The sequence below is a fragment of the Miniopterus natalensis genome, chromosome 2 (genome assembly GCF_054644295.1).
Source record: "Miniopterus natalensis isolate mMinNat1 chromosome 2, mMinNat1.hap1, whole genome shotgun sequence".
NCBI classification, from domain to species: Eukaryota; Metazoa; Chordata; class Mammalia; order Chiroptera; family Miniopteridae; genus Miniopterus; species Miniopterus natalensis.
In genome coordinates, this window is record NC_142082.1 from 174,402,608 (window position 1) to 174,429,033 (window position 26,426).

Here is a 26,426-nt window from a genome sequence, read left to right on the forward strand (position 1 = left end):
CGTGTTCTCACCGTCCACGGCCGAGTGGACACCTCGCTCCAGGCATAACCAGCACATCCAAGGAGATGCCCCAATTTCCCCCTGAAAGGCTAACCGCCCTCCCCCTCCACTCCCCTTGTACTCTGCCCCACTCCCAGCTCACACTCTCATATAGGTTACCACGCGCGGAATGACAGAAAAAGCCGCTTAATGCCTGAGTTTGAGCACCTCACAACCCTATGTGTGAGCCTGAAAAAGGGCCTTTCCAGACACCTGCCATTGCACGTTGAAAATGCAAATTAGACAATGCATCTAATAAGAAAAGAAGGAAAAATGCGGGGAGCCAAGAGAAACACAAAAGTTAGAAAAGCAGAGGTCTCCCTTCAGGCACAGGTAACCTCCTGCCCTCAACCTCAGGGGAGGCGACAGCCGCTGCCCGGATAGTCCCCAAGGACTCAATCCAGAACATGCGGACGCCTCAGGGAGATGGTGACAAACGGGGGCAGGGGCGAGCAAGGTGTAAAGAGCCTCCGTCAGGTAAGGAGGAAAGGGCCAGGAAAGAACCATGGAAGAACCTAGGGAGCCTGTAACATACCAACCTCTCTCAACCTTGGGTCTCGCAAAACACAGCCCCAAATTTCCCTGTCAGCTCCCTATGAGCAGCCACAGAGCCTAGGGATCCAAGCCCCTGAACGTGCCAGGCCTTGTTCTGAGACGGAAAAAGACAGGCTGTGTTAACTAAATACATTTCTCATTACCTTTCCGTAAAAGTCGCTCATCTGTTCCAGAGGCACGTGGGACCCCTCATACATTTCGATGACTTCTTCGTCAGGGACAACACTGAGGCCTCTGGGAAAAGACAGGAGGCGCAGTTTAAGAGCCCGATCGGCGAGCGCAATGACTGTCACACCTCTGGCAACTGCTGGGGGTTCTCAAGCAAGGTGTAAGACGCTGGTACAAAGAGGCGGGACGTGCCACCAGTAACTGCTACAAATGACGGGCAAAGCGCTCGCTGCCACTGTTCCTGCTGCTGCCATTCTACCGGCGGTAAGAGCAGAAAGGCACCAGCTCCTATTCCGGGGCACCCAGAATACCCCAGGTAGGAACTCCACATGGTCCTTCCTTAGTTCCCAGCAATCCTAGGAGAAAGGCACTATCATTCGTCCCTTTTCCCAGCAGAGGCAACTGAGGCACAGAAGGTCATGCAGCCTCCCCAAGGTCACCAAGACAGAACGTGGTGGGTCCCAGGGCTTTGCGGCTCTTCAACCACCACGTCACACTGGCCCCTCAACAAGGTACAAGGCCTCATGCTTTACTCTGAGGTGGGGTTTTTTTTAAATGTTTTTAATACATTAAGAAAAGAAAGGCTGGTTCTGTCTCAATCATCCTCGTGCCCTCAGATACTCTACCCTAAGGTCAGGGCCGAGATGGAAAAAGTCATGCATGAGGCTCAGGTGGACTGAACCCCGTGACACCAGGCAGGCCGCGTGCGCACCACCTCCAAGAGGGGTGACCCAAATGCTACGTGACGGTGAAGGCGAGTTCCCTGATCTGTGCAGGCCACGGTAACTCCCCCCATCTGCCTGCCTCTGGAGCTGCAGGAGATTCTGGAAATGAACCCAGCGCCTCCACACGCAGGAAAAAATAACTCTGGAGTCAGCGCGGCCGGATTTCAGCCCCGCCTCTGCCGCCAGCGCCGTGAGCAGATGCTTTTACCCAGGGCTCCGTGGTCTCATGTTTCCTCACCTGGCACCCCCCACTCTGCAGTGTAATGGGGGCGACGCCTGCCCTCCACCCGCTTCTCCAGGAGAGAAGGTGCCTGAGAAACAGACACCATGACAGGAGAAGCATCTCGCTCTGCTACAACAGGGAAATAAATTATTCAGCTGAACTTTAGCTAGCGATACAATAGATTAAAATACAGTATCATTTGGCCAATATTAAAATACAGACAAAAATAATTTACTTTTGAAATGTAACTTTAATGAGAATTTAGCCTCTTTCCATTCTCCACCCTCATGTTACTTCTAAAAATATCCCGGTGGATTTATTAATACTTTGTCCCCGATCTTGATTAACTTGTTACAACTACTAGCCTTTGAAAACAAAAGAGGCAATGTACTTCCGTTTATCTTTGAGCCAGAAATCAGGTAAGAAGCTGGTACTAAGCCAGACCTCTCTGGACAGTGACCTTGGAAAACGGCTCTTGCTAACGCAGCAGCCGTCAGGTGTGCACACCTGTAAGGTTTTAACACTTGGAAAGAAAATACAAAAAAGTAAAAGAATTCTGCCCAGTGAGTTCTCTGCCTCCGCACTAGGCCCGACCCCGTCCTGCGGAAGCCACTGCGACCTCTAAGCGCGGTCACAGGCACCTGGCCACATCCGCTGCATCCTTAAGGCCCAGGTAGCCAGGTGCCAGCTCAGAAGTCAGTCTGCTACCGCCGCTGACTGCCGGGAAGGCGGCTCCGGCAGACGGCGCACCACGCGGGCGGCTGTGACAGGCTCAGGACTGTCACCGCGCTTGAATGCAGCCTAAACTGGCATTGAAAACTACTTTACATGGCCCTGTGTGGTTATGAGAAATACAGAGTCTGCCTAGGGTTCAAATCTCAGCTCCCTTAATTAACTACTAGGGGTACTACCTCGACACGGAATTTAACTCTTTGGGTCTCAGTGTCATTTTAAAACTGGAAACAATAATAGTACCTACCTCCTAGTGTTACTGGGCAGACTAACGAGTTACTTACTATCTATGAACAGTAACTGGTATATGGCAGGCACTGCTGGGGTGCGAAATGAGACTGCAGTGGAGAGCAGTTTGCCGGCCCCCCTGCCCAGCGGTACTCATTCCATGGCCCACAACATAAAACTCAACCTGATGCAGAAACTGCAGGTCCCCAAAGCAGGTCTCAGGTGTCAGAAATGAGCAAGGCTGTGGCAGAAGTCTTCTTTCCAGCCATTCACTCATTCATTACCCCTTCTGAGGGGAAAGGGAAGAGAAGTGGCACTTATTTGTGCCTATAGTGCTCTGGGCACTGTTCCAAGCATGCTTTAGTCTGCATGACAAGCCACCCCTAGGGAGGGCACCAGAATCACGTCCATTTGACAGAGGAGCAAACCAAGGCTTTGATAGTCGAGAGCTTGCTCAAGGCCACACATCTAAGTGGTGGGGTCCAAGTTCCCACTCAGGAAGTGTGACTCCAGAGCCCACACACACACCCCTGCTGCCTCAGGGACACCCCTCTCAGCACTGAGACCATAGTGACCTTCCCAGGACCCAAAGCTGGACACTCCTTCCCCTATAAACGCCTCAGCTGGCTGCTCCTGCCTGGCCCAGTCCATACACCCTAAGACAATGCTCATTTATCTACAGAAGAAACAGGACAATTAGGAGCCACAGAGTCATGTGTCCACAGGAGAGCAAAGAAAAAAGCCGTTTCAGGCTGAAGCATGAGGAGAGGCCTCATCATAAGTGAGCCCTGAAGGAGGGTTGGGGGATGAAAGCCTGGTAATTCCAGGGGTCACCACACCGAGGGAGCTTACCCAGAGAGCAAGAGAACCAAGAGATAGGAAGAGTTCTAGCAGCATCATTCTAGCCACACCTGCAACTGGCCCTGTAATGGGCCTTACAATTAGTGACCCAATACTGTGTTTTCATTTAAGCCAGTTTGAGTTGGGTTCCAGTCACATGCAATGAGAGTCTTAACCAACCCAGTCAGTAAAGCAGCTGTGCATGCAAAAAGAGGAAGCTAAGGGTTTGGAGCCTGACAAGAAACCTAAGAGGTGTGGGCTCTAGTCTCTAGACAGTGGGGAGCCATCCTGGATTTCAGAGGAAGACGGGGGGGCTGAGGAAAGTGCTTTAGGTAGGTTGGTTGAACAGTAATGTACAGGATGGACTACTCTGTAGAAAACTGTAATCACCCAGGAGAGAAGGGATAGGGTCTGAGCCAGGGAGCTTACTCCTACCTGTAGACAGTTCCCAGCTGGATGTAATGAAAAGCATCAATCTTCATCAACACTGCCTTCAAAAACATAAACACAGGCACAGGTAAATAATGCGCAGCAACAATTTGCATACTGAATGAGAAGTCCAGACGTAGTTATAAGTCCTATCAACATTAAGTTGTCACAACAGGGAAGCAGTTGTCTGTTCCTGAAAGCGTTGCTTGTTGATTAAAGCAGCGTGCAAGTCACTAAAGAAATGGCCTATCTGCCCGGCCAGGCATGGCTCAGCGGTTCAGCATCGACCTGGGATCCAGGAGATCGGGGTTCAATTCCCCATCAGGGCACATGCCCGGGTTGTGGGCTGCAGCCAATCAATGGCTCTCATCATTGATGTTTCTGTCTCTCTCTCTCCTTCCCCCTTCCTCTCTCTGAAATCAATATATATTTTTTAAAAAGAAAAAAAGAAATGGCCTATCTGCAGAGAAAGACATGACAACGGGCTCCTCCTCACAGCCCCAACAAGGACTGCTGGAAATAAACAGTAATGTCCCCCATTGCTGATGCATTCATACTTTTCTAATATAGAGTCTCCTGAAAAAGCCTTTATCCAAAGATGTTTTAAAGAGTCTGTAATACCGTCAACAATAAAAATATATTTTTTAAAAAGAATTCAGTTCTGCAGCCCCAAAGAACATGAATTTAAAATAAATTTATGTGTTGAGCAAAGAAATGCACCAAGAGTACAATTTATCCCCGAACGCCATTAATCAAGGAAAAGATGAGGCTTAAACTTACCCGCTGCACATCATAATGAAGCCCACGAATTGCAAAATTTGGGTCATACTCATACTTCCTGATTTCCACGGGATACTAAGGAAAAATAAAGAAACCGGTTTTAGCTAACAACGTACTAGGTTCAAGGTAGTACGTCCAGACTTGGTCCTTGGACAAGGGCTGAGGTGGCTGATGCACTCCGATGGGAAGGGGGGGTCAGAAGGGACGACTCGCACCGGGTCCCTCTGCTTCTGGACCGAGCGCCTCCTGGCCCCAGAGCCCTCTGCCCAGCCCCGCTCCCTGGGTATCTGCCCAGCAGAGGTGGGGTCTCATCCCTCCAACTTCTCTCATCTTCACTGTCCCCTCCCCTCCTTCCCTCCGCCCCTAGACTCCCAGATCCCTGAGACCCCAGACATACATCTGCTTCTACCTCCCTTAACTCTGTCAAGCATTCATTCAGCTCAATTTGAGCCCCTCCATGTCGCAGCCCTGGAATAGGCCCATTACCAGGTTTCATGAAGAGACCCAAGCTGAAAACTTCCAAAGGGCCCCTCCAGGTACCGTTCATTACATTTCTCATCTGGACAGCGGGCCACTGCTCACCCTCCGTGGGCTAGAGGGACCCCACAGCTGTCAGTGCAGTGTCCTCCCCACTCAAGCAGAGGGGCCCTTTCTCAGCACGTGGCTCCCCGTTACTGCTCCAACGCTCTGATTCAGAACACGCACGGCTTTGGGGGGGAGCTTGGCTCCCCTGGTATTTCCTGGTTATTAAACCATTCCTCAACCTGTGCAAAACTCCAGGCTCCCTCCTTAGCTAGTCTTTCCCTCCTCCCCGAGTCTCAGGATTAGAACACCGGCTACCCCACTGACAGCACTGATGTATGAGCACCGCAGGCCCTGCCATTCCCATTTCACAGGCGGGACATCAGAGGAACCAGATGAAACAGCCTGGCCTGGGCCACACAGCTGGGGCGTGGTGGGCGGGGAGTCAGGCTCCGGCCTCTGCTCTCCCCACACCCTCGACCCTCAGAGCACAGACCTGAAGGACAGAATGTCTACTCCTGAGTCTAGAGAGGCTGTGTCACCAGGATCTTCCAATCACGATGTAAATAAACTGCTTAAGTAAAAACCTAGGCGCCTACCTTTCTGCAGCTTTAAAAACTCTTGCATCCGCAGGGAACACCTCCGAACTACACTTCCTACAATGCCCAAGGGCAGCAAAGATTACAGTCCCTCTTCCTGGGCAGAAATGTGGGTTTACTACACTGAATTTCCAGATTAAAATTCCCAGAATCCTGGAGGAGAAGATAATCCATAGACACGTCATTTTGGAGCCGAAATGTCTCTAAAAAAAGCAGAGCTCTGGAGGCCAGAGCACCACTGGCATGCCTGCCTGGCGCAAAAGTTTCAACTACATGGAGCTTATGAAAAATGACATACACAGAGCCATTTCAAATGGAGGTGGAGCCCCCATCCCAGAGGAACTACCTTGCATGTCTTGCTTCTTGAACCTTTGAAATGTTTGACTTGGGCAAGATAACCTTTGGACTGGCCCAAACCAACACTGTCTTCCAAACCAGCCAGGAAAGCAAACCTTCTGACCACAATGACGTAATTTTGGACATTTGTTAGAATCAGTACTACATACAGCTCAATACAACTAGAGAAACTGAAGCAATAATCAAAAAACTCCCAACAAGTAAAAGTCCTGGACCAGAGGGCTTCACAGATGAATTCTACCAAACATTCAAAGAAGAACTAACACCTGTCTTTCTCAAACTATTCCAAAAAATTCAAAAGGAGGGAAAACTCCCATTTTATGAGGCCAGCATTATCCTAATTCCAAAACCAGATAAAGACACTACAAAGAAAGAAAATTATAGGCCAATATCCCTGATAAACATAGGGATATTGTTCATCAATATCCTCAATAAAATATTAGCAAACCAGATCCAGCAATATATGAAAAAGATCATACACCATGATCAAGTGGGATTTATTCCAGGGATGCAAGGTTGGTACAATACCTGCAAATCAATCAACATGATACACCACATAAACAAAATGAAGAATAAAACCCACATGATCCTATCAATAGATGCAGAAAAAGCAATTGATAAAATCTAGCACCCACTTACGATAAAATCTCTCAGCAAAGTGGGAAGAGAGAGAACATACCTCAACGTAATCAAGGCCATATATGACAAACCTACAGCCAACATCATACCCAATAAGCAAAAACTAAAAGTGTTTCCCTGAAGATCAGGAACAAGACAGGGGTGTCCACTTTCACCACTTATTCAAGACAGTATTGGGAGTCCTAGCCACAGCCATCAGACAGAAAGAAAACATAAAAGGTATCCAAACTGGAAAGGAGGAAGTAAAACTGTCATTATTCTCATATGACATGATATTGTACACAGAAAACCCTAAAGACTCCACAAAAAAAGCTACTAGGTCTAATAAATGAATTTGGCAAAGTAGCAGGATACAAAATTAATATTCAGAAATTGGTGGCATTTCTATACACCAATAATGAACTCTCAGAGAAACTAAGAAAACAATCCCATTTACTATTGCAACAAAACAAAACAAAACAAAACAAAAATGAAGTACCTAGGAATAAATTTAAGGAAGGAGCATATACTGTGTTCATGGATTGGAAGAATTAGCATCATTAAAATGTCCATACCATCCAAAGCAATGTATAGATTCAACACAATCCCTATCAAAATACCAATGGCATATTTCACAGATCTAGAACAAATATTCCAAACCTTTATATGGAACCAAAAAAGACAACAAATAGACATGGCAATCTTGAGAAAGAAGAACAAAGTTGGACGATCATAATACCTAATATCAAACTATACTACTACAAGGCCATTGTAATCAAAAGAGCCTGGTACTGGCACAAGAACAGGCATATAGATCAACAGAACAGAACAGAGAGCCCAGAAATCAACTCACGCCTATCTGGTCAATTAATATTTGACAAAGGAGTCAAGAACATACAATGGAGTAAAGACAGTCTCTTCAATAAATGGTGTTGGGGAAGCTGTACAGGTACATGCAAAAAAATGAAACCAGGCCACCAACTTTCACCATACACAAAAGTAAACTCAAAATGGATAAAAAGACTTTAATGTAAGTCACGAAACCATAAAAATCCTAGAAGAAAACACAGGCAGTAAAATCTCAGATATCCCACGTAGGAGAATTTTTGCCAATACCTCTCCTAGGGCAAGAGAAACTAAGGAGAAAATAAACAAATGGGATTGCATCAAACTAAAAAGCTTCTGCACAGCAAAAGAAACCATCAATAAAACGAAAAGGAGTCCACTGTATGGGAGAACATATTTGCCAGCAATACATCTGATAAAGGGTTAATTTCCAAAATATACAAAAAACTCATAAACTCAACAGCAGGAAGACAAACAATCCAATTAAAAAATGGGCGAAGGACCTGAATAGACACTTCTCCAAAGAGAACATACAGATGGTCAAATATACATGAAAAAATGCTCAAAGTCACTAATCATCAGAGAGATGCAAACTAAAACTACAATGAGGTATCACTTCACACCTGTCAGAATGGCTCCCATCAACAAGTCAACAAACAAGTGCTGGCGAGGGTGTGGGGAAAAGGGAAGGGAGCCCTCATGCACTGCTGGTGGGAATGCAGACTGGTGCAGCCACTATGGGAAACAGCATGGAGTTTCCCCAAAAAATTAAAAATGGAACTGCCTTTGACCCAGGGATCCCACTTCTGGGAATATATACTAAGAATTTTGAAACACCAATTTGAAAGAGTATATTCATACTAGCGCTATTTACAATAACCAAGATCTGGAAACGGTCTAAATGCCCATCAGTAGATGAGTGGATAAAAAAGCTGGGGGACATTCACACCATGGAATACTATGCAGCTGTAAAAAAGAAAATCTTACCTTTTTCAACAGTATGGATGAACCTGGGGATTATTATGCTAAGTGAAATAAGACAGGCAGAGAAAGACACATACCATATGATCTTACTTATACGTGGAACCTAATGAGCAAAATAAACTGTCTAACAAAATAGAAACAGAGGCATGGATGCATGGAAGAGACTGACAGCTGTCAGAGGGGAGGAGAGGGGGGACTGGGTGAAAGAAGGTAAAGGGATTAGACGAGGAACATATATGCATAACCCATAGACACAGACCATAATGTGGTGATGGCCAGAAGGAAGGGAGCCAAGGACTAGGTGGAGGTGGGCAAAGGGGGGCAAATGGGGACATCTGTAATAGTGTCAACAATAAAAATAAAGGGGGGAAAAAAGAATTACAGCTTATTATCACCAAGAGAATTTTCTTTCTTCTAGTCATGTAATTATTTCCATTCCCTTTCTCACAAACTCCCCTTGCCTTCACCCCATAATAGAAACACTATTTGGGTTTCTGCCTGAATCAGCGCTTCTCAGTACTGCAATTCTTTGATCTCAAATAAATGCTTGTTGCCTCTCAAAAAAAAACTGGGCAACAATCAAGACGCACAGGAAACCTCTTTGCAAGGCTGCATTGCTAGCTTTTTACATCCAAAGGCACACTGGCATGAGAACTTTCCCGGTCCCACCAGGCTAAACCACATACGGCAAGTTTTCAATTCAAGCAGCATGAAGTGCTGACTCAAATGTCACATTTAGGCTCATTTCTCTAACACTTACCGTGTGTGCCAGAAAATCACTGCGTGATATTTCCACTCATGGGCGTTCCCAAGAATTCAGAACACTGAGCACAGTTCTCACACACACACACACACACAGAACCCATCACAGGCACCACAGTCCTGCTTCTTCAAGTGAGGCCACGGGACTCCACACAGCCAAAGTCTCCTTTTAACTGAGGAGTGACAAATAAGGGACAGGACAGGGGGAAGGTGTTTAACACGTTACTGACAGAGGGGCTTTTACTGAGCCATGTGCCACACTGTTCTAGACACGTTCTGTGACTTAATTTCATTTCTTCCCCCAGCATGAAGGGCACCTCATGTCTGTTCTCCTGTTGAGTAATCTGAGGACAGAGTCAAGGAGCCTGCGCAGGCTCACACAGATAAACAGAGGTCAGGCCAGTACTCAAACCCAGGTCCACCCCAACCACTCCACAATCAAGTCTGAACCAACCCTAAGCCACACACTAGATGCTCACCGCCTCCTGTGAGAGCAGCACCTGCCACCTCGGAAGGTGCGATGAGTTTGCTGAGAGGACTCCCAGAAACAAGGGGGTGCTGGCTATTTCAGCTGAGCCGCGGGTGAATGAGAGAGTGTATACTCTGTTCATGGACTGCTCGAAAGCCTGGAAGCTGCTTTCTGAAATAAGGCTTAGCTAGGCTCCCTCTGTCGCTCACTTATCTGGCTCATCTGTCACTCTCACTGTTGCTGAGAGCCACTTCTGATAGGTACACAACGGTTTCCAAGTGGTCCAGAGACCATAGTAAACAACCTGGAGAACAGATAGAAGCAGCTGAAGGGGCCTCCACAGGACAAGTCTGATGAAGAACACAGGCCCCAGGGCTGAGGGACCGGGTGTCAAATTCTAGCCCTACCATGTGCTAGCTGCGTGACCTTGGGTAAGGTCATCTGTCTTCCTGAGCTTCAATTTTCTCATTTCTAGGGTAAGGATAACAGGAGTCCTACCCTACATGAAAGCAGAGAGAATTAAGTCAAACGATGCCTGGGGGGGTTCAGGACAGTCTCCTCTGGCACATAGCAAGTGCTCAAGAAAACTGAGGCCCAGCCGGGCGTGGCTCAGCGGTTGAGCATTGACCTAGGATCCAGGAGACTGCGGTTCGATTCCCAGTGAGAGCACATGCTCGGGTTGTGGGCTCAATCCCCAGTCAGGGGCATGCGAGAGGCAGCAGGTCAATGACTCTCATTATTGATGTTTCTATCTCTCTCTCTCTCTCTCTCTGAAATCAATAGAGATATATTAAAAAAACAAAACAAAACTGAGTTGTTTTATATTGGACGGGGGATCGGGACACCTGGGCTTTCAGACCCACTCCACTAGCCTCTGCTACTCTCCTGGAGGACTTAGGGAAGTCACTTAACCTTTCCAGGCCTCTTCCTTCATATAGAAAGTGAAATGGTGGAACTGGGTCATTAGTCTCCTGCCCCTAAACTGTGATTCCCATACAAGCAGCCTAGCCCTGAAAGTCCCTATGATGGGCCCCTTTCCAACACACACACTACACACATGCACACACACACCGAACATGTACACGCACACATGCACACACACAGAGAGAGGCAGCATCTCTAGGAATGACCGGTCACAATAATATCCGGTCAGAAGCCAAAGCTGCTCACATCAGTCAGGGGTTCACATTCTCTCCCACGGCCTATGGCTGGATTTTTTTGGACCCTTCACAGTTTAGAAACTTTCCATCATCCTGAAAAACATGACTCATCCAACATGTCATAAAGATTACCGGTATCCCTAAAAGCAGGAAGAAATATAAAAGATAAAAGACTTTCACTTGGGATTTTTATTAAAACATCTTATTTAGGCCCAGCCTGGTTTCCTTCAGTATGTGGATTTGTTCCAATTCCAGGTGCACTCTGGGGCAGGTTGGTGTGTGCAGACAAAGAAAGATCAAGGTTCCCCCTGAAAATGCTACAGAAATGTCCCTTTGTCTTCGCTGCAGAAAGTTAAGACTAAAACACTGCCGAGGACCCAGGAGTCCCCGCCTCTGCCATTGCCACAGATCTGCAGCTGGGCCATGTACCCTGTCCTGGCTAATTACAGAGCTCTGGCCGCAGCTAGTGACCTCAACATTACAACACTGCCCGTGAGTTCCTGAGGTCCCGATGCCTATAAGTATATCCATTTTTCAGAGGTCTCAGTTTGCTATTTAAAGGAGCCTAAATTATGAGTCTAATAAGAGGCAGGGCAGAAGGGTATAAAAGCAAAGCTCTCCGAAATCCACCCAAAACAGGCATCAAGGACAAATAATCTGCAGCTGAATGGCAGCTCCACACCAAGCACAATACTCTGGCTTAACTTTGGAATTCAACAAAGACATCGAGTATTTACTGAGCACGTACTTTGTGCCTGGGCCTGGGAATACAACCATGAACACACGTGCCACAGTCTCTGCCCCTAAGAAGTTTCCAAATAAGCAAACGCATACAATACCAGGCCTGGTGGTGATACGTACTACAAAGAAAATGCAGTCCAAGGGTTCAGAGATCTGAAAAAAAGAGAGAAGCTGCCAGGGGCCAGGACAGACGTTCCAAAGCAGAGGAAATGGCAAGCACAAAAAAGACCCAGAGGCAGGACCGTGTCTGGGAGTTCAAGGGGCAGCAAGCAGGCTGGTTTGGCTGGAGCAGAGTGAGGGCAGTGAGAGGAGAGGCTGGCAAGGAAGCTGGGGGTCTGGGAGCCCTGGAGGCCTCCTGTGTCATTCCAAGTGTGACAGGAAGGCTCAAGGCAGGTTGAGCCCAGAAGTGATGCGATTAATATTTAACGGTTCGTTCTTGCTGCCAAATGGAGAGCAGACTATGGGGCAAGAACAGAGAAGCAGGGAGACCAGTCAGGAGGCCACTGCACCCTCGGGCGGGAGGTGAGAATTGGATGCAGTCAGGACACGCTGGACGAATATCTTCTAAATGAGTGAAAAGAGAGCTCACAGCTGCACGGAGTACAGCCTCCCAGAGTACTGCATGGGGAGGGAAATGTGACAGTGCAAACATGGGAGCATGACCTCCACCGACAATCAGGGTCAAAGTCACAGGTTAGTCATGTTAATGGCCTGTACCCTGGATAGGATGTCACAACAGCAGCACTTTACCTCTGCGGTCTTCCTCCCCAAACCCTTACCCCCAGTCTAACCATATGAAAAACATCAGACAAATCCCAAGAGAAGTACATTCTAAAAAATATCCAACCAGTGCTCTTCAAAACTGTCAAGGTCATCAAAATCAAGGCAAGTCTGAGGAACTGTCACAAATAAGAGGAGCCTAAGGAGCCATGACAACTAAATGAAACGTGGGTCCTGGATGGGATCCTGGAGCAGAAAGACACTGGGTAACAACTAAGGAAATCTGAATCAAGTACAGACTTCAGTTAATAATCATTTATTAATACTGGATATTCGGTTGTGACAAATGTACCGTGGAAATGGAACATGCTAACATTAGGGGAAACCATACGGGGTATACAGACAGCAGCTCTCTGCATACCTCTGCAACTTTTCTGTAAACCTAAAACTCTTCTAAAATTGAAAGATTTCTTTTTTAAAGGACAGAGAGGCCCAGCCAGCGTGGCTCAGCAGTTGAGCATCGACCTAAGATCCAGGTGATCGCGGTTCGATTCCCGGCCAGGGCACATGCTCGGGTTGTGGGCTCGATCCCCAGGGGGGGCGTGCAGGAGGCAGCTGATCAATGACTCTCTCATCATTGACGTTTCTATGTCTCTCTATCCCCTTCTCCCTCCTCGCTCTGAAATCAATAAAGATATTAAAAAAAAAAAAAAAAAGACAGAGAGGCCCCGCAGCATTTGAGATCAGATGTGGAAACAGGAGAATGTCAGGGGTCACAGCCGTTGTTAGGCTTTCGAGTGAAAAAGCGGGTGAACGCCGGTGCCAGTGACGGATGGGGAAACACTGATGAGGGTGCGATTTAGGAGATGAAGTCAGAACTCTTCCAACACTCCCTTTCTACCCCGCGGACATGTGAAATACAGGTACAGATACAGTTATTACCCAATCTCTTTTATTTCTACTCTTGTAAAAACTTGTTTTTGTAAAACAAAGAAGGAAAGAAAGAAGGGAAGGGTAATTAAGGAGCTGAAACTTTTTCATTTGCTTCTGGGAAGATGCTGAATTGCCCACTTCCCGTTCCATTACTATGCATCACAAACGCAGATGTCTCTCCAACTCCACAGGCTCACAAGGTCTTTGGCAGTAAAAACAGCACCAAAGTCAATGCTTCCAACAGCATCTTAGAAGAATCACTTTCAAATCCAAAGCAAGAGAAAAATCTGCATAAGCATAATTGACTCCCTTAATATGCCTGATATCATTAGTGTTATGACAGATTTCTCTTATCTAAGCAATGAATGAAAGTCCATGATCTTAAATCCAAAAGCTTTTCTCATCATAATCATTGAAACCTTTTTCCCAAATTTCATTAAATTTTTACTTTCCTAAATTTTTAATCTTCATGAATATTTTCTTTTCCTATGAACAATAAACCTACATGGCAGAAATGACCGGTGTTCTTAATTCCACAAGGTAGGTAACATGGAATAAAGGAGAGGGCATATGCACCTTGGACACGGACAGATCTAAGCTCAAATCCGGGTTTTGCCTCCCTCTGGTCTCGTGGCCTTGACCTACTGGCTTAGTTTCCTCAACAGTCCAACAGAGACAGTATCTATCTACAGGGCTGTCACACAGATTAGAAATAATAAAGCCAGAATTTGAACCCCAGCAGTCAGGTTCTAGAACCTGTGCTTTTGGTACCCAGCAAGCAAGTAGCAGACAGTGCTGTTGCTAATGACCTTGAGTTTTTTGTTTTGTTTTGTTTTGTTTTTTTGTTTTGTGTGTTTTTTTGGTTAATCTCACCAGAGGATATTTTTTCCGTTGCTTTTTCGGAGAGAGTGGAAGGAAGGGAGGAAGAGGGGGAGAAGTAGGAGGGAGGGAGAGAGGGGGCAAAACATTGATGTGAGAGAGCCACATCAATTCGCCTCCCATACGTGCCCAGACCAGGGGCGAGAGCAAACCCACAGCCCTTCGGGGCATGGGCCGACGCTCTAACTACTGAGCCACACCAGCCAGGGCAATAATGGCCTTCGTTTTGTGAGTGATATCAGAGTCACGGCATATGACCTAGGACTAGAATGCCAGCACCCACACCACACCCCTTCAGCTCGACCTCCCAGTGGGGTGCTGGAGAGGTGGTGCAGGGTGACAGATGGGAGAGCAAGGGCAGGACCACCTAGGTCTCATTCTGCTTCCATCCCTGCAGTCGAGGGAAAGGACCGTGGGTTAGACAGAACAGAGTCTCTTGAACAAACAGAGAACTGCTGTTGGACGGCAAGTGGCTGGATGGGCTGATAACTGGTAAAGTGGCCATAACCAAAAGAAGATGGCCGATGGCTTAGTGGCAGAGGTCAAGTTATTTTTGGCAGATACCATTTCTGCATTTTAAAATAGGACAAGATGAACTGCTTATTAAATCCACTGATAACCAAAAGCTGAAGGGACTATATTGCATCAAAAGGTGAGGATCTGAAGCTAATGGAAACTTTGGCAACATTAATCAAGCTCTAATATCCAGAACCAGGGAGGTGATGGTCTCCCTCTATTCCACACCAGTCAGACCCCCACCTGCTGTAACATCTCCAGTTCAGGGTCTCACATGTGAGAGGCATAAACCAGAGCACACACAAAAGAAGGTGACCAAGATGACAAAAAGAAGCCAAATGAGAATGGTTGAAAAAACTAAGAATGATCAGCCTAGGAAAAGAGAAGTCTTGGCGGCATAATGGCTGATCTGTACAACACCCAACCTAAGTCAAGTTTTAGGTTTCTAGCTACTCACATTCTACCTCGCACCCCACCCAGCCCACCCTTGCTAACAAACTCCTTTCAGACTCCGCTGAAATATCACCTTCCTTGATGTTTTTCCAGTTCCCTCAGGCAGGGAAAGTTGCTCCAACCATGCTCCACACATCCCCCATCTCTGGTCGGGTGTCTGTAGAGGCATCCACCAGGCGGCTTCCTAACTCATCTGCCTGTGTGACTGACTCCCCCAAGGGACTGTCGGGTCTCCAGGGGCAGGACCTGGTCCTCCCCACCTCCAGCCTCCCTGCTTCTGTTATAGGGCTTGACACAGAAGAGGCACTTGGTAAAGGTTTAAGGGCTGTGGGAAGGGATGCAGGAAGAAAAGAGACAGAGGGCGAAAGCTCTGTGAAGGCAGAATTATCCAGCCCGTGGAAGAATCTCCCCAGATCAGAACTGCCTCTCGGAGGAATGCCCTCGGGTCCGAGACGGAGATTCCTGCGGCTCTTTGCGGGATGCTGCGGGGGTCCTCCAAGGGCAACCTCTGAGGATGCTTCTCATCCTGGCTCTGGAAATGTGTACTCAAACCAGACTAGAGAATCACATGCTAGGTGTAATTTCCAAGCCTTGTAAATAATAAACCTGTATCTTTTCCAAGGTTCCTGATGGTTACTGCTGAAGGGTGTCTTGTAATTGTAATAAGAACCACAGGGGCTGGTCCAGCCACAACACTGATCATTATAAACTGAGACCAGAACAAAACACAATGCCTATCATTTGAAGAATTCCTTCTAACCAGAACTCAACAGGCTGCCACTTCCTGGGACGTTGGGAGAAGCTATGTCGCTACTCTGCGAGAAATGACAGCATAAACGTCTGTTAATCTCCATTAACAGACACCTAAAGGGTCTTTTAAAAACAAAACAAAACTATCTTCTGAGTATAAAGTCTCAGTCATGCAAGATAAGTAAGTGCCAAAAATCTATTATACAGCATGGTACCCATAGCAAACAATATTGTACTATACACTTAAAAACTGCTAAGAGGGTAGGTCTTATGTGAAGTGTTCCTACTACGCACACACAAATAACAACAACAAAGGGGCAGAAGGAAACTTTGGGAGGTGATGGAGTTTATGGCCTTGATGGGGGTGATGGTTTCGCAGGTGTATATTTATCCCCAAACTCATGGAAATATACACATTAAATATGTACAGCCTTTTGCATGTCAATCATACCTAAATAAAGTGGTTAATTTAAAGAACTATCTTCCAGGTAGAGTCATTTGGAATGGAACAAAATCTACTCATTCATTCAGCCACAGTTTCCTAAATGCCATCTACGTGCCAAGCATGAGGCCAGGTCAGCTCACGGCTGTTCTTCACACATCTAAGGGACGGGGAGAAAGAAGGTTATGTCCCCGTGCTCTTACCCGATGCTCATTGATGAGAAGGTCCCGGGCAGCGTTAAATATCAGTGTGTGGAGGTGCTTTGAATAAAATACCAAGGTGTAGTCATAATCAAAGCCATAGATCTCGATGTCCGACAGGCTCATCTCGTTGTTTGAGAAAATGGCATCAGGATTCAGCAAGTTGCTCATGATCGAAGGAACCAATTCTAGAAGTAAAGAAAAAAGAAATGCATCATGCCATGTGATAAGTAAGGGTCATAAGTATGATTTCTAAATGAAATGAGCAAATGGAAGTGCAAGAGCGCTCTGCTTTCCCTTGCACACGCAATGCTGAGTGAAAGGAGCCTGTCACAAAGGACCACGTGTGCGTGATTCCATTCACAGGAAATGTGTAGAACAGGCAACTCCTCACAGACAGAAAGATTGGTGGCTGCCTAGGACTGTGGGGTGGGGAGAAACAGAGTGACTGCTAATGGGTGCAGAGTTTCTCCTTGGGGTGATGGAAATACTCTAAAATTGATTATGGCGATGTTGAAGAGCTGTTGTGAATATACTAGAATCCTGAATGGGAGACTTTAAGTGGTTGAATTGTATGGTATGTAAACAATATCTTAATAAAACTGCTATTAAAACAGAATATTAGCTTCAACATCATAAAAAGATCTGTTTTGTTTATAAAATAATACAGGTCAGTTACAGATTTTAGAAGATAAACAGACAGATAATTAAACTTAAATATCAAAAATCCTGTCATCACCCAGGAAAAAAGCCATTAACATCTTATGGATCTGCTGCCAGTATTGCTGTAGATGCAGATTTTACATAGTTGGCCTCGCACTGTGTAGACAGCTTTGTACTCTGCTCTCTAAATTTAATATTCTTTCATGACTGTACTCTCCTATATTACAGACTTTCTGAGAATATAGCTTTAAATTTACATAAGATTTGGGTTTACTTTGCCAAACCAACCTATTACTCTATGTCACACACTTAGGTATTTTCCTATGTTAAAAACAGCACTGCAATCAGTATCTTCCTATGTTATCTTTTACCCTTCAGATGAGTTCCTTCAGATGGGTTATGAGAAGTGTGATTAACCCCAGGGTCCCCTGGATCCAACAACAGTTTCAAGTTTCTTTTTTGAGCAGTTCTACCTGGGTAGGGATAGTTATTCCACGACTGTTAACTCTTTCCTGGAGCTTTTCCAGGAACTTATTCTACCTTACAATTTCCACCAGCCCACTTTAAAAAAAGCTAAGACGCAATGCGCGATGTTAGTGATCTTACTTTCCCAACACCTTTAAATGCGTTTGCTATTTTATCACGGCCAAAGTTTTCATCATTTCCCATCGGCTGTCCCCACCTGCGATTCCAAGCATGAGTCCGCTAAGGAAGCAGGAGGACAACGGGTGACTGTCTGAGGTGGAACGATGGTGAAATAAACCCTCACTGCACCGTGCTTCAGATCCCGCGCACGGCCCAAAGCATTACATCCGCCTCAGAAGTCTGAAGATACCACCTTTGCGGTCACTTTAGCTTCCATGGGACACAGTTGGAAAATCCTAATTTCCCATTTTCCATCCATCGTGGCAAATAATAAAACTGGCAGAAGATGAATACGAAGTGAAAGAGCACGATTCTCTAGCATCTGATGATGGAGAGAAACTGACCACAGAAGTGAAATCTTAGACTATGAGTCCTCAGTGACCACATCTGAGGTCACGCAACATGCAAGGGGGGGCCAAAGTAGGTTAATAATAATAATAGTCAATGCAATAATTAATAATACAAAAATAAACCGTTTCATGTACTCACAACTGTAAACCTCCTCTTGCCCACTCCTGTGTTTCTAAAACAAAAGGAAACCTGATATTCTCCTAAGTTCCCACAGGTAGTCACTGACCAGGAAGAACATCATGTAGTCTGTGACAGGAACACAAGCCATCCTGTTTTGCCAGAAGGACATGTAATGGCATTCTTTCACCTTTTACGTTGCTTGTGCACCAGAATTTACTAGAAACAGCAGACAAATGCTGAAGGCAGGTGACTTTCTGGAGGTAGGTACAAAACAACCAACACCTGCACACAAAAACTGAACTGTCCAGAGCCTACCACTAAACAGAACTGTGTTTATATTACTATTCTTTACGTTTCTAAGGACAACCTCCCACTTCCATTGTAACAACTAATACTGATTAAGCAGTTAGCATGTACAACATGCTCTCAGAAGCACTTTATATTGCCTCATTTAATCCTTACAGCAACCTTAGGAGGCAAATACTCCAGGACCCCATTTTATATGGGGACACTAGTGACACAGAAATTATATAATCCACTGAAGGACACACACCCACTAAATGGAAGAGCTGGGCTTTGAACCCGGGAAGTCTAGCTCCAGAATCTATGCTCTTAGCTCCCTTCCCCAGGATTATACGAATCAACAAGCCTTGGAAAACAGTGTTTGGTTTCAATCCGTCATAATTTTGGTGCTTTAGAGTCTACGGTGCTTCCCCTTTCCCTTCTGCTCACTTCTTTCTGACTAGGAATGGTTCACATTATCCACTTGCGTCCCAAGGGCCACCTGAAATACTCAAAAGGCACTAATCTAGCAGGGTGACAGCTACAATCAGGGGACAGTCCCAGCCACAATTCTGAGTATTTCAGAAAGCCCCTTACATCTTTGGGGCTTGGATCCCTTTGAAAACCTAACAGAAGCTATAGAATAATGCACAGGGAAGTTTTGTGGAAAATTTTAGGGAGATTGACCCCTGATGCCTGTTCATGGTCTCCAGTTAAGCTGCCTCATTACACTAACTTCAAACCAAGCCTTTGCATCCCCACACAGAATTCCCCAACCAGCAACGGCAAGTACATACGTGCATGAATGAATGAATGAATGAATGCATGAACAGGTGAATGAATGAATGGGTGAATGAATGTCCCACTGACAACCTAGATACGATTGACTCCACTGAAAACCCCAATAGTCAAGATTCACCAATTCTGTGTTTTCACTGATTTTTTTTTTTTTTGATTTTTTTTAAATATATCTTTATTGATTTCAGAGAGAGGAAAGGAGAGGGAGAGAGAGAGATAGAAACATCAATGATGAGAGAGTCATTGATCAAGCCCGCAACCCGGGCATGTGCCCTGACCGGGAGTCGAACCCCGATCGCGTGGATCCCAGGTCGACGCTCAACCGCTGAGCCACATCCGTCCGGGCTGTTTTCACTGATTTTGACAAAGGAACTAATCAGACAATAATCTTGGCTTCTTCTCTTTTTCTTTTGCAAATAAAACCAATCGGAGGACAGGAAACAAGTAACATTTTAAGAAACCTGAAGGCAGACAGTTGACAAGAACTAGTCCTGAGGAAGGGAGAAGCCCGCAGTCCCAAGCTCTTGCGCATCTAACACCCAAGACCTCTGGCCTTCCACAATCAGATGATGCCATTTTCAGAATATGCCACGTGACACTGTCCCCACAAAGCAAGTGCAGGGGGATCACTTACAGACTGCCTACAAGCTCTCCGTTCACAGATGAACTTTCCAAGGGAAGCTCTAACAGCCTGTTTAAATAAGAAGCTTACATTTACAAATGGCCTTGGCAATGAAGCCTCTCTCCCTCTCTGCTGCCCGAGAAGAGCAAGCGAAGCTCTCAAGGAAACATGACCAGGATGGAAAATCGCTAACAGCCCGCACGCCTCCCAAAGCTGCCTAGGAATTTGCGCCCCCCCAAGCCCCCCTAAACTGAAAGCCCCAGGTGATATCAATCACATGAGCAGCAGCACCGGAAAACTGGGGCGGCTAACCTATCATCACCCAAAATAAACAGGAGAGCGTCAGAAGCTTAAAAGGGATCTCAACGCGCCCTGCAACCACTTCAGAAAAGTGCTGAAAATAAAACCAACACTTACAAGGCAGGAGAAGAGAATGCCAACCACTCAGAGAGAGAGAGGAGGCTCAACTGCAGACTGAAATATAAACAGAAGGGCTCTGACCAGTCCGTTATGTACTTTCCCAAAGCGCCAACGAGAGCAGGGATGAGCTTAGAAAGTGAATTCCTTTTGCACCTAATGGATGATGACAGCGAGACTACACAATTGTACAGAGAAACGGAGAGACAGCTCTGTTGCTCTGGCCAGAGCCCGATTCCAACGCAGCCACCGGAGCTGGAAGCCAGGTGCCTTTCAGGGGACAGTGTAGCAGATGGGACACCCACTAGCATACCCGGCAGCTTCTGGTTTTTCATCTGCTAACCCATGGAGCGCTGGGAAATGTGGAGAGCCACCTGTAGCAAACCATGTAAGCTTTCTGAGGGGCTTGTTTACTCATTTTTATTGTGGTAAAATATGCATAAAATAAAATTTACCATCTTAACGAATTTTAAGTGTACGGTTCAGACATTAAGTTCATTTAGACTGCGCAACCATCAGCACATGGGTCTCCAGAACTCTTTTCATCTTGCAAAATGGAAACACCATAACCATTAAACTGCAACTCCCCACTCCTCCACCTCCCCAGCCCCTGGCAACCACCACTCTACTTTCTGTCTATGAATCTGACTGTTCTAGGTACCTCATAAAAGGTCATATCGTATCCTTTTGTTTCTGGCTTATTATATTTAGTATAATGTCCTCAAGGTTAATCCATGTCATAGCACGTGTCAGAATTTCTTTCCTTTTGAAGGCTGAGTAATACTCCATGGCGTGTGTATCCCATATTTTGTCTACTCACCCATAGATGGTGGACATGGGTTACTTCTGCCCCTTAGCTACTATGAATGATGCCGCTGTGCACATGGCTGTACAGATATCTCTGTGGGCCCTGTCTCACTTCTTTAGAGTATATGCCCAGAACAGGAATTGCTGGATTTCATAGTACTTTTGTTTTTCATTTTTTGAGAAACCGCCATACTGTTCCATAGCCACTGTACCATTTTTAATTTTGATTTTTTTAAAGATGGCCCAAAAGAATTCCTTCCTTGCCTAAATTCTATCTTTACAGAGAATATGAATGAAGTCAGAACTTAGGTACAGAAGTCAGACATTTCCAAACTGTGTCAAGATCTAAGTCTGGGAAATACTGTTTTTGCCAAGTACTTCGTCCCCTCAATGTTCAGAAATGCTAAATGACTCTCCCTTAATAAAGGCCTCGAGCCTCGCAGAGCAGTGTGTGGGGACGGTGACAGGTAGAAATCCACAGCCTGAGCTGTGTCAAGGAATATTCCTAATGTCCCCAGAGAGGCAGTGTCACGTGACTATTACTCAGCCCTTGGGCACACAGCACTGGAAAGCTCTAACAGAAGGTTACCAAATACAGTACTTGCTCTCAGCATGATGCCCAGCATGAGTCAGATAAAGACAGGAGGGGTGTAAGGGATGGGTCTGACGCACGACGTCCTAAGGGCAGCCTCTGATAAGCAATGGTTGCGGGCACTGGTTGTCTGTGCCCACTCAGTGTGGCTGGCTGTGCGATCTCACACTCACTCACATTCAGTTCGTCTCTCACCCAGGCCTATGGGGAGGATTAGCATCCTCCCTCCACTCCCCACCCTGGCTCTGGCCAAAAGATTGGGGGCAGAAGTGTCACTTTCCAGGCCACACTCCCTTCTCCTACTGGCCTATTATGGAAATATAAGGTATGGAGACACCACAAGATGGAAGAAGCCGGGAAAGCTAAGCCCATCACCTGGAGGGCAACTGCCCTGGAGAGTGGCATGAGGCCCTGGTAGACTACATGAGTGAGAAAAAACTTTGGTTACAGCTGTCTGCAGTAAGCCACTGAGATTTTGGTGTTGCTTGTCACTGCAGCAAAACCTAGTCAAACCTGACTGATATGCCTTCTATTCCTCTAGTATTCCTCCTGAATTTCTTTAGGATACTATACCTCTCCAACATTCAGACTGTACGGTATCGGTGAAGTTACTGACTCCAGAAGGAGAGCATGTTGGCCAGGCCTGGCCAAATAAAGCCCCTGAATTCCCTCGCCAACACTGATTAGTTTGGGGCAGGGAGAGGACCCCTCTCGCTAATCATCACCACACTTTCCCAGCAGCCAAAGTGAACCAATGAGTCCAATCAGGAAAATTTCTGGAATTATAGGGGAATTTCAAGGAATAGGCACTATACTTTCAAACCTGGACCTAAGTTAAATCTGGAGATGAGAGGGGCCATAACTAGGAACCTGAAAAACAGGCCAACAGGGAGGAGAGCAATGTCAAGCGAAAGATGCAACCTGATGACACCATCTGAACTCGGAACAAGTCATGCTTGAAGCTAGTACTGCCTCTGGATTTTTATTTACACAAGACCACATAATTTCTTCTTTTTAAGGGTTTTTTGGGGGGTTTTTTGGCTTAAATTCAGTCAGTCTGAGTTGAGTTTCCACTGCTTGCAACTGAAGGAGTCCCAAGTAAAAGTTCATTTTTTCAAATGATGGGTAATCATTTGCCATTTTTCAAAAAGATGGGTAATCTACTACTCTGTGCTCTCCAGGATATACTGTAGTGAGCAATGACTTGGATTAAACATTCACCTGGAATATTCTGTGTACTTAGCTATACGGAAAGAATGTCAAGTAAGATTTTCCTTCACAGTATGTCATAAAACAAACACCATGTGAATCAGAGGTAAATTTTTTTAAAACATTAAAATATATAAAGATTACTATTTATTTCAACTCTGAATAGAACTTAACTTTCCAAATGTAAAAGCTACAGAATAAATCACCAAAGAAAAATACCGACGGATTTACAATATAAAATTTTAAACATCTGTGCATCCAAAAATATTTTTAAAAATTTGAGGTGAAGGCATCTATTAGACAAAAAAATTAAAAAACAAACAGCAGAGGACTAATGTCCCTAATATTCAAAAATCCATACCAATCTGTTAACAAAAACGAGATTCCAACAAGTAAAAAGACAGAGGATACATCTCACAAGAAAGGAAATTAAATGACTGATAAATCTTCGTGTTCAACCAGTCTAATTAAAAAAAGCAAATTAAAACAGGTAACAGCAGCTCTCCCCTAAAGGTGGGATTGTAAGAGGTGTTACTGATCTTATTTCATTTACTTTTTTTTCTAATAAGCATGTGTTGCTTGGCTAAGAAATGAAAGTAAGATGGCATTTTGCTCCTATCAGATTACAGCGGTGTTTTTGTTGCTATTATTGTTATTTGTATGTGTTGTGTGGGTTGTGTGATAGAACATAGATTTGGTGCTGGCACTGGCCAGCCTCACTCCTTGCTGTTTAAGGGTATAAATCAGTTTGAGCCTTCAGGAAAGCAGACTGGCAATAACTACCAGGAATCTTTTAAAAATATTCATACCCTTTGACCTAGTAATTCTCCTTCTAGGAATCTATGCTCAGGAAATAGAGATGTGGATACAGATTTATATACAAAGACTTGGCTACAGTGACACGAACGAAGCAAAACCTGGGAGATAACATGCCTTATTTGGAGGCCCAAACATACATCTCAGATACCTGAACTCAGGAACCAAAACATGCCAACAAGAATATGAGCAAACAGAAAAGCTGAATGAAAGGCACAGAAAAGACCCTGCAGTTCAATTTTTTGGGAAGGCAAACTACAATCCCAAAGACACTGAAATGACATTTTTCTTCATTAATGAAATATTATTAATGAAGATTCATTAATTAAATTAGGGATTTTCTTTTTTGCTGTGTGCCCTAGACTTCAACCGGGGGGGGGGGGGGGGCAGCTTTTTTTCCTAGAGAATTTCAGAGGTTACAACAAACTGGCAGCCTCCATTTGCCCCCATAAAGCACCGCCCAGCTTTCCGTGGATCTTCCCAGGGCTCCGTGCACCAACCAGCTACCCCAGGGCACTAATAATGTGCACTCGCTACGTGTCAGGCACATGAAGCAATGCACACGGGCCTCTGAGTGAGGCCCTCGGTAATATGCCCACTTTACAGAGGGGAAAACAAAGATGAGACGAGATTAACAGCTCAAGGTCACATTTCCTTGTCATATTTTTATGTTCCCACATCAGCAAAAGTTAGAGCAGATCTAAACTATTTGTTTTTCCCTCATTTGACCAAATCTCAACGTCTGATTATATATTTCATAATATTCATATTTCATGAATATTCATATTAAAAATAATTTATGAATTAGTTCGTATTTACTAAAGATGGCTTCAAATCCTCTTTCAAAAGTGCACATGTAGATTGAAAACAAGGTTTCAAAATTTCTTTTAAAAGTATTTAGATTGAAAATATATGAAAAAAGTATGGGAACTTTGGTTCCTAAGGTAAAGCAGTATCTACATTTCCCGGCTGTCTCTGCGGCAAGTAAACCGAAGGTTCTGTATCCAAATTTTAAACCTTTAAACTTCTCATCTGCGATTGCCAAGGGAAAAACCACCCCACTTTAGGACAGCTGCCCTCAGAGAACTTCACACGTTACTACTTCCTTCTGTCAGGACAGCTTCCTTCTGTCAGGAAGGCCTGGGCGAAGGCCAGACGGTTTTGCTACTGACGCTTGCTTGAAAAATGTGAGTTTGTTCTGATGCAACTGATCCGTTAGGGAACAGTTTCACCACAACGCAAATTTCACGTTTATGCTTACAATGATATGTTTTGTGCCAACCAAGGTTATTTGGTGTGGTTGTGTCCATTTAATATCCTTTCTGCTAATAACCAGTTATGATAAGGGAAATAGAGACAAATAGAAGTGTGACTTGAGACACAGACAATTCCTGAGAGCATGCTACTGTTAGCCTTTAGAGATTTATTTTGCTGGTTTTTTCCTTTTTATTAAATTTATTGAGGTGACATTAATTAACAAAATTGTACAGGTTTCAGGTGCACAATTCTGCAACACATCATCTGTACACTGTATTGTGTGTTCATTACCCCAAGTCAAGTCTCCTTCCATCACCATTTATCCCCCAGACCTTAGAGAAGGCTGATGAATGTCAGAGGGATGGGGGGGGGGGGGGGCGGGGGAGAGAGTAACCAAAGAATTTATATGCATATATGCACAACCCAAGGACGCAGACAATGGTGGGGAGAGTGACTGGGGAGGGGGAAGGAACGGGGGGGGGGGGGGAGAACGGGTCATTGCGGAGAAAAAGGGACATCTGTAATACTTTAAACAAAAATAAAAATTAAAAAAAAATCAATAAAAATATATTTTTTAAAAAAGAGAAAAAATAAATAAATAAATAAATACAACTATTCTTAGCCAGAAACTGTTTTCTCTAGTATCGCAAATAACCACTCAGTTGTAAATCACTTTTACTTCTGCAATAGTCCAGTAATAGATGTTCAGATGTCCAAAGTGTCCTTTCCACTATGGAGAACATCTATGCAGTTATCTCCCAGTCCTTAGATAAGAAATGACATTTCCCCACCTCTGAACACAAATTCTGGGCTCTTCCGGGACCCTGCCCCCGCCCCTCCAGCCCCAGTTGCTGGTCCAGAGTAGAACACGCCACTCACGCTCGACCACTCCTATGGTCCCACCTCCTGGGTGCTGCCCTAAGCCAGGCTAAACCAGAGTCCAGCCCTTACTTCTGTATCTCTCCTTTATAACTTAATGGAGGTATAATAAAATCATGTATAATAAATCACACATAGTGTATAAATTTTGATGACGTTTGACATACGTATATACTTCATCCCATAAAGATAATGAGCATCTCTAACATCCCCAACATTTCCTTGCACCCCTTGGAATTCCACCCCTCCCTCTCTCCTGCACCCCTGCCCATCCCCAGGCAACTGCTATGCACCTGAT

The 26,426-nt window shown here is 45.2% G+C and overlaps 1 protein-coding gene across 1 annotated transcript in view; it reads right to left on the minus strand.

The window, feature by feature from the left end:
- Window positions 1–26,426, minus strand: part of NT5DC3 (5'-nucleotidase domain containing 3) — a 51,369-nt gene that overhangs the window by 18,205 nt on the left and 6,738 nt on the right. The window contains exons 2-5 of the mRNA XM_087814862.1: window positions 16,674–16,858; window positions 4,720–4,794; window positions 3,946–4,001; window positions 738–828 (exon numbers count right to left, since the gene is read on the minus strand). Coding sequence (XP_087670988.1) covers window positions 738–828; window positions 3,946–4,001; window positions 4,720–4,794; window positions 16,674–16,858 — 407 coding nt within the window. The remainder of the gene's footprint in view (window positions 1–737; window positions 829–3,945; window positions 4,002–4,719; window positions 4,795–16,673; window positions 16,859–26,426) is intronic.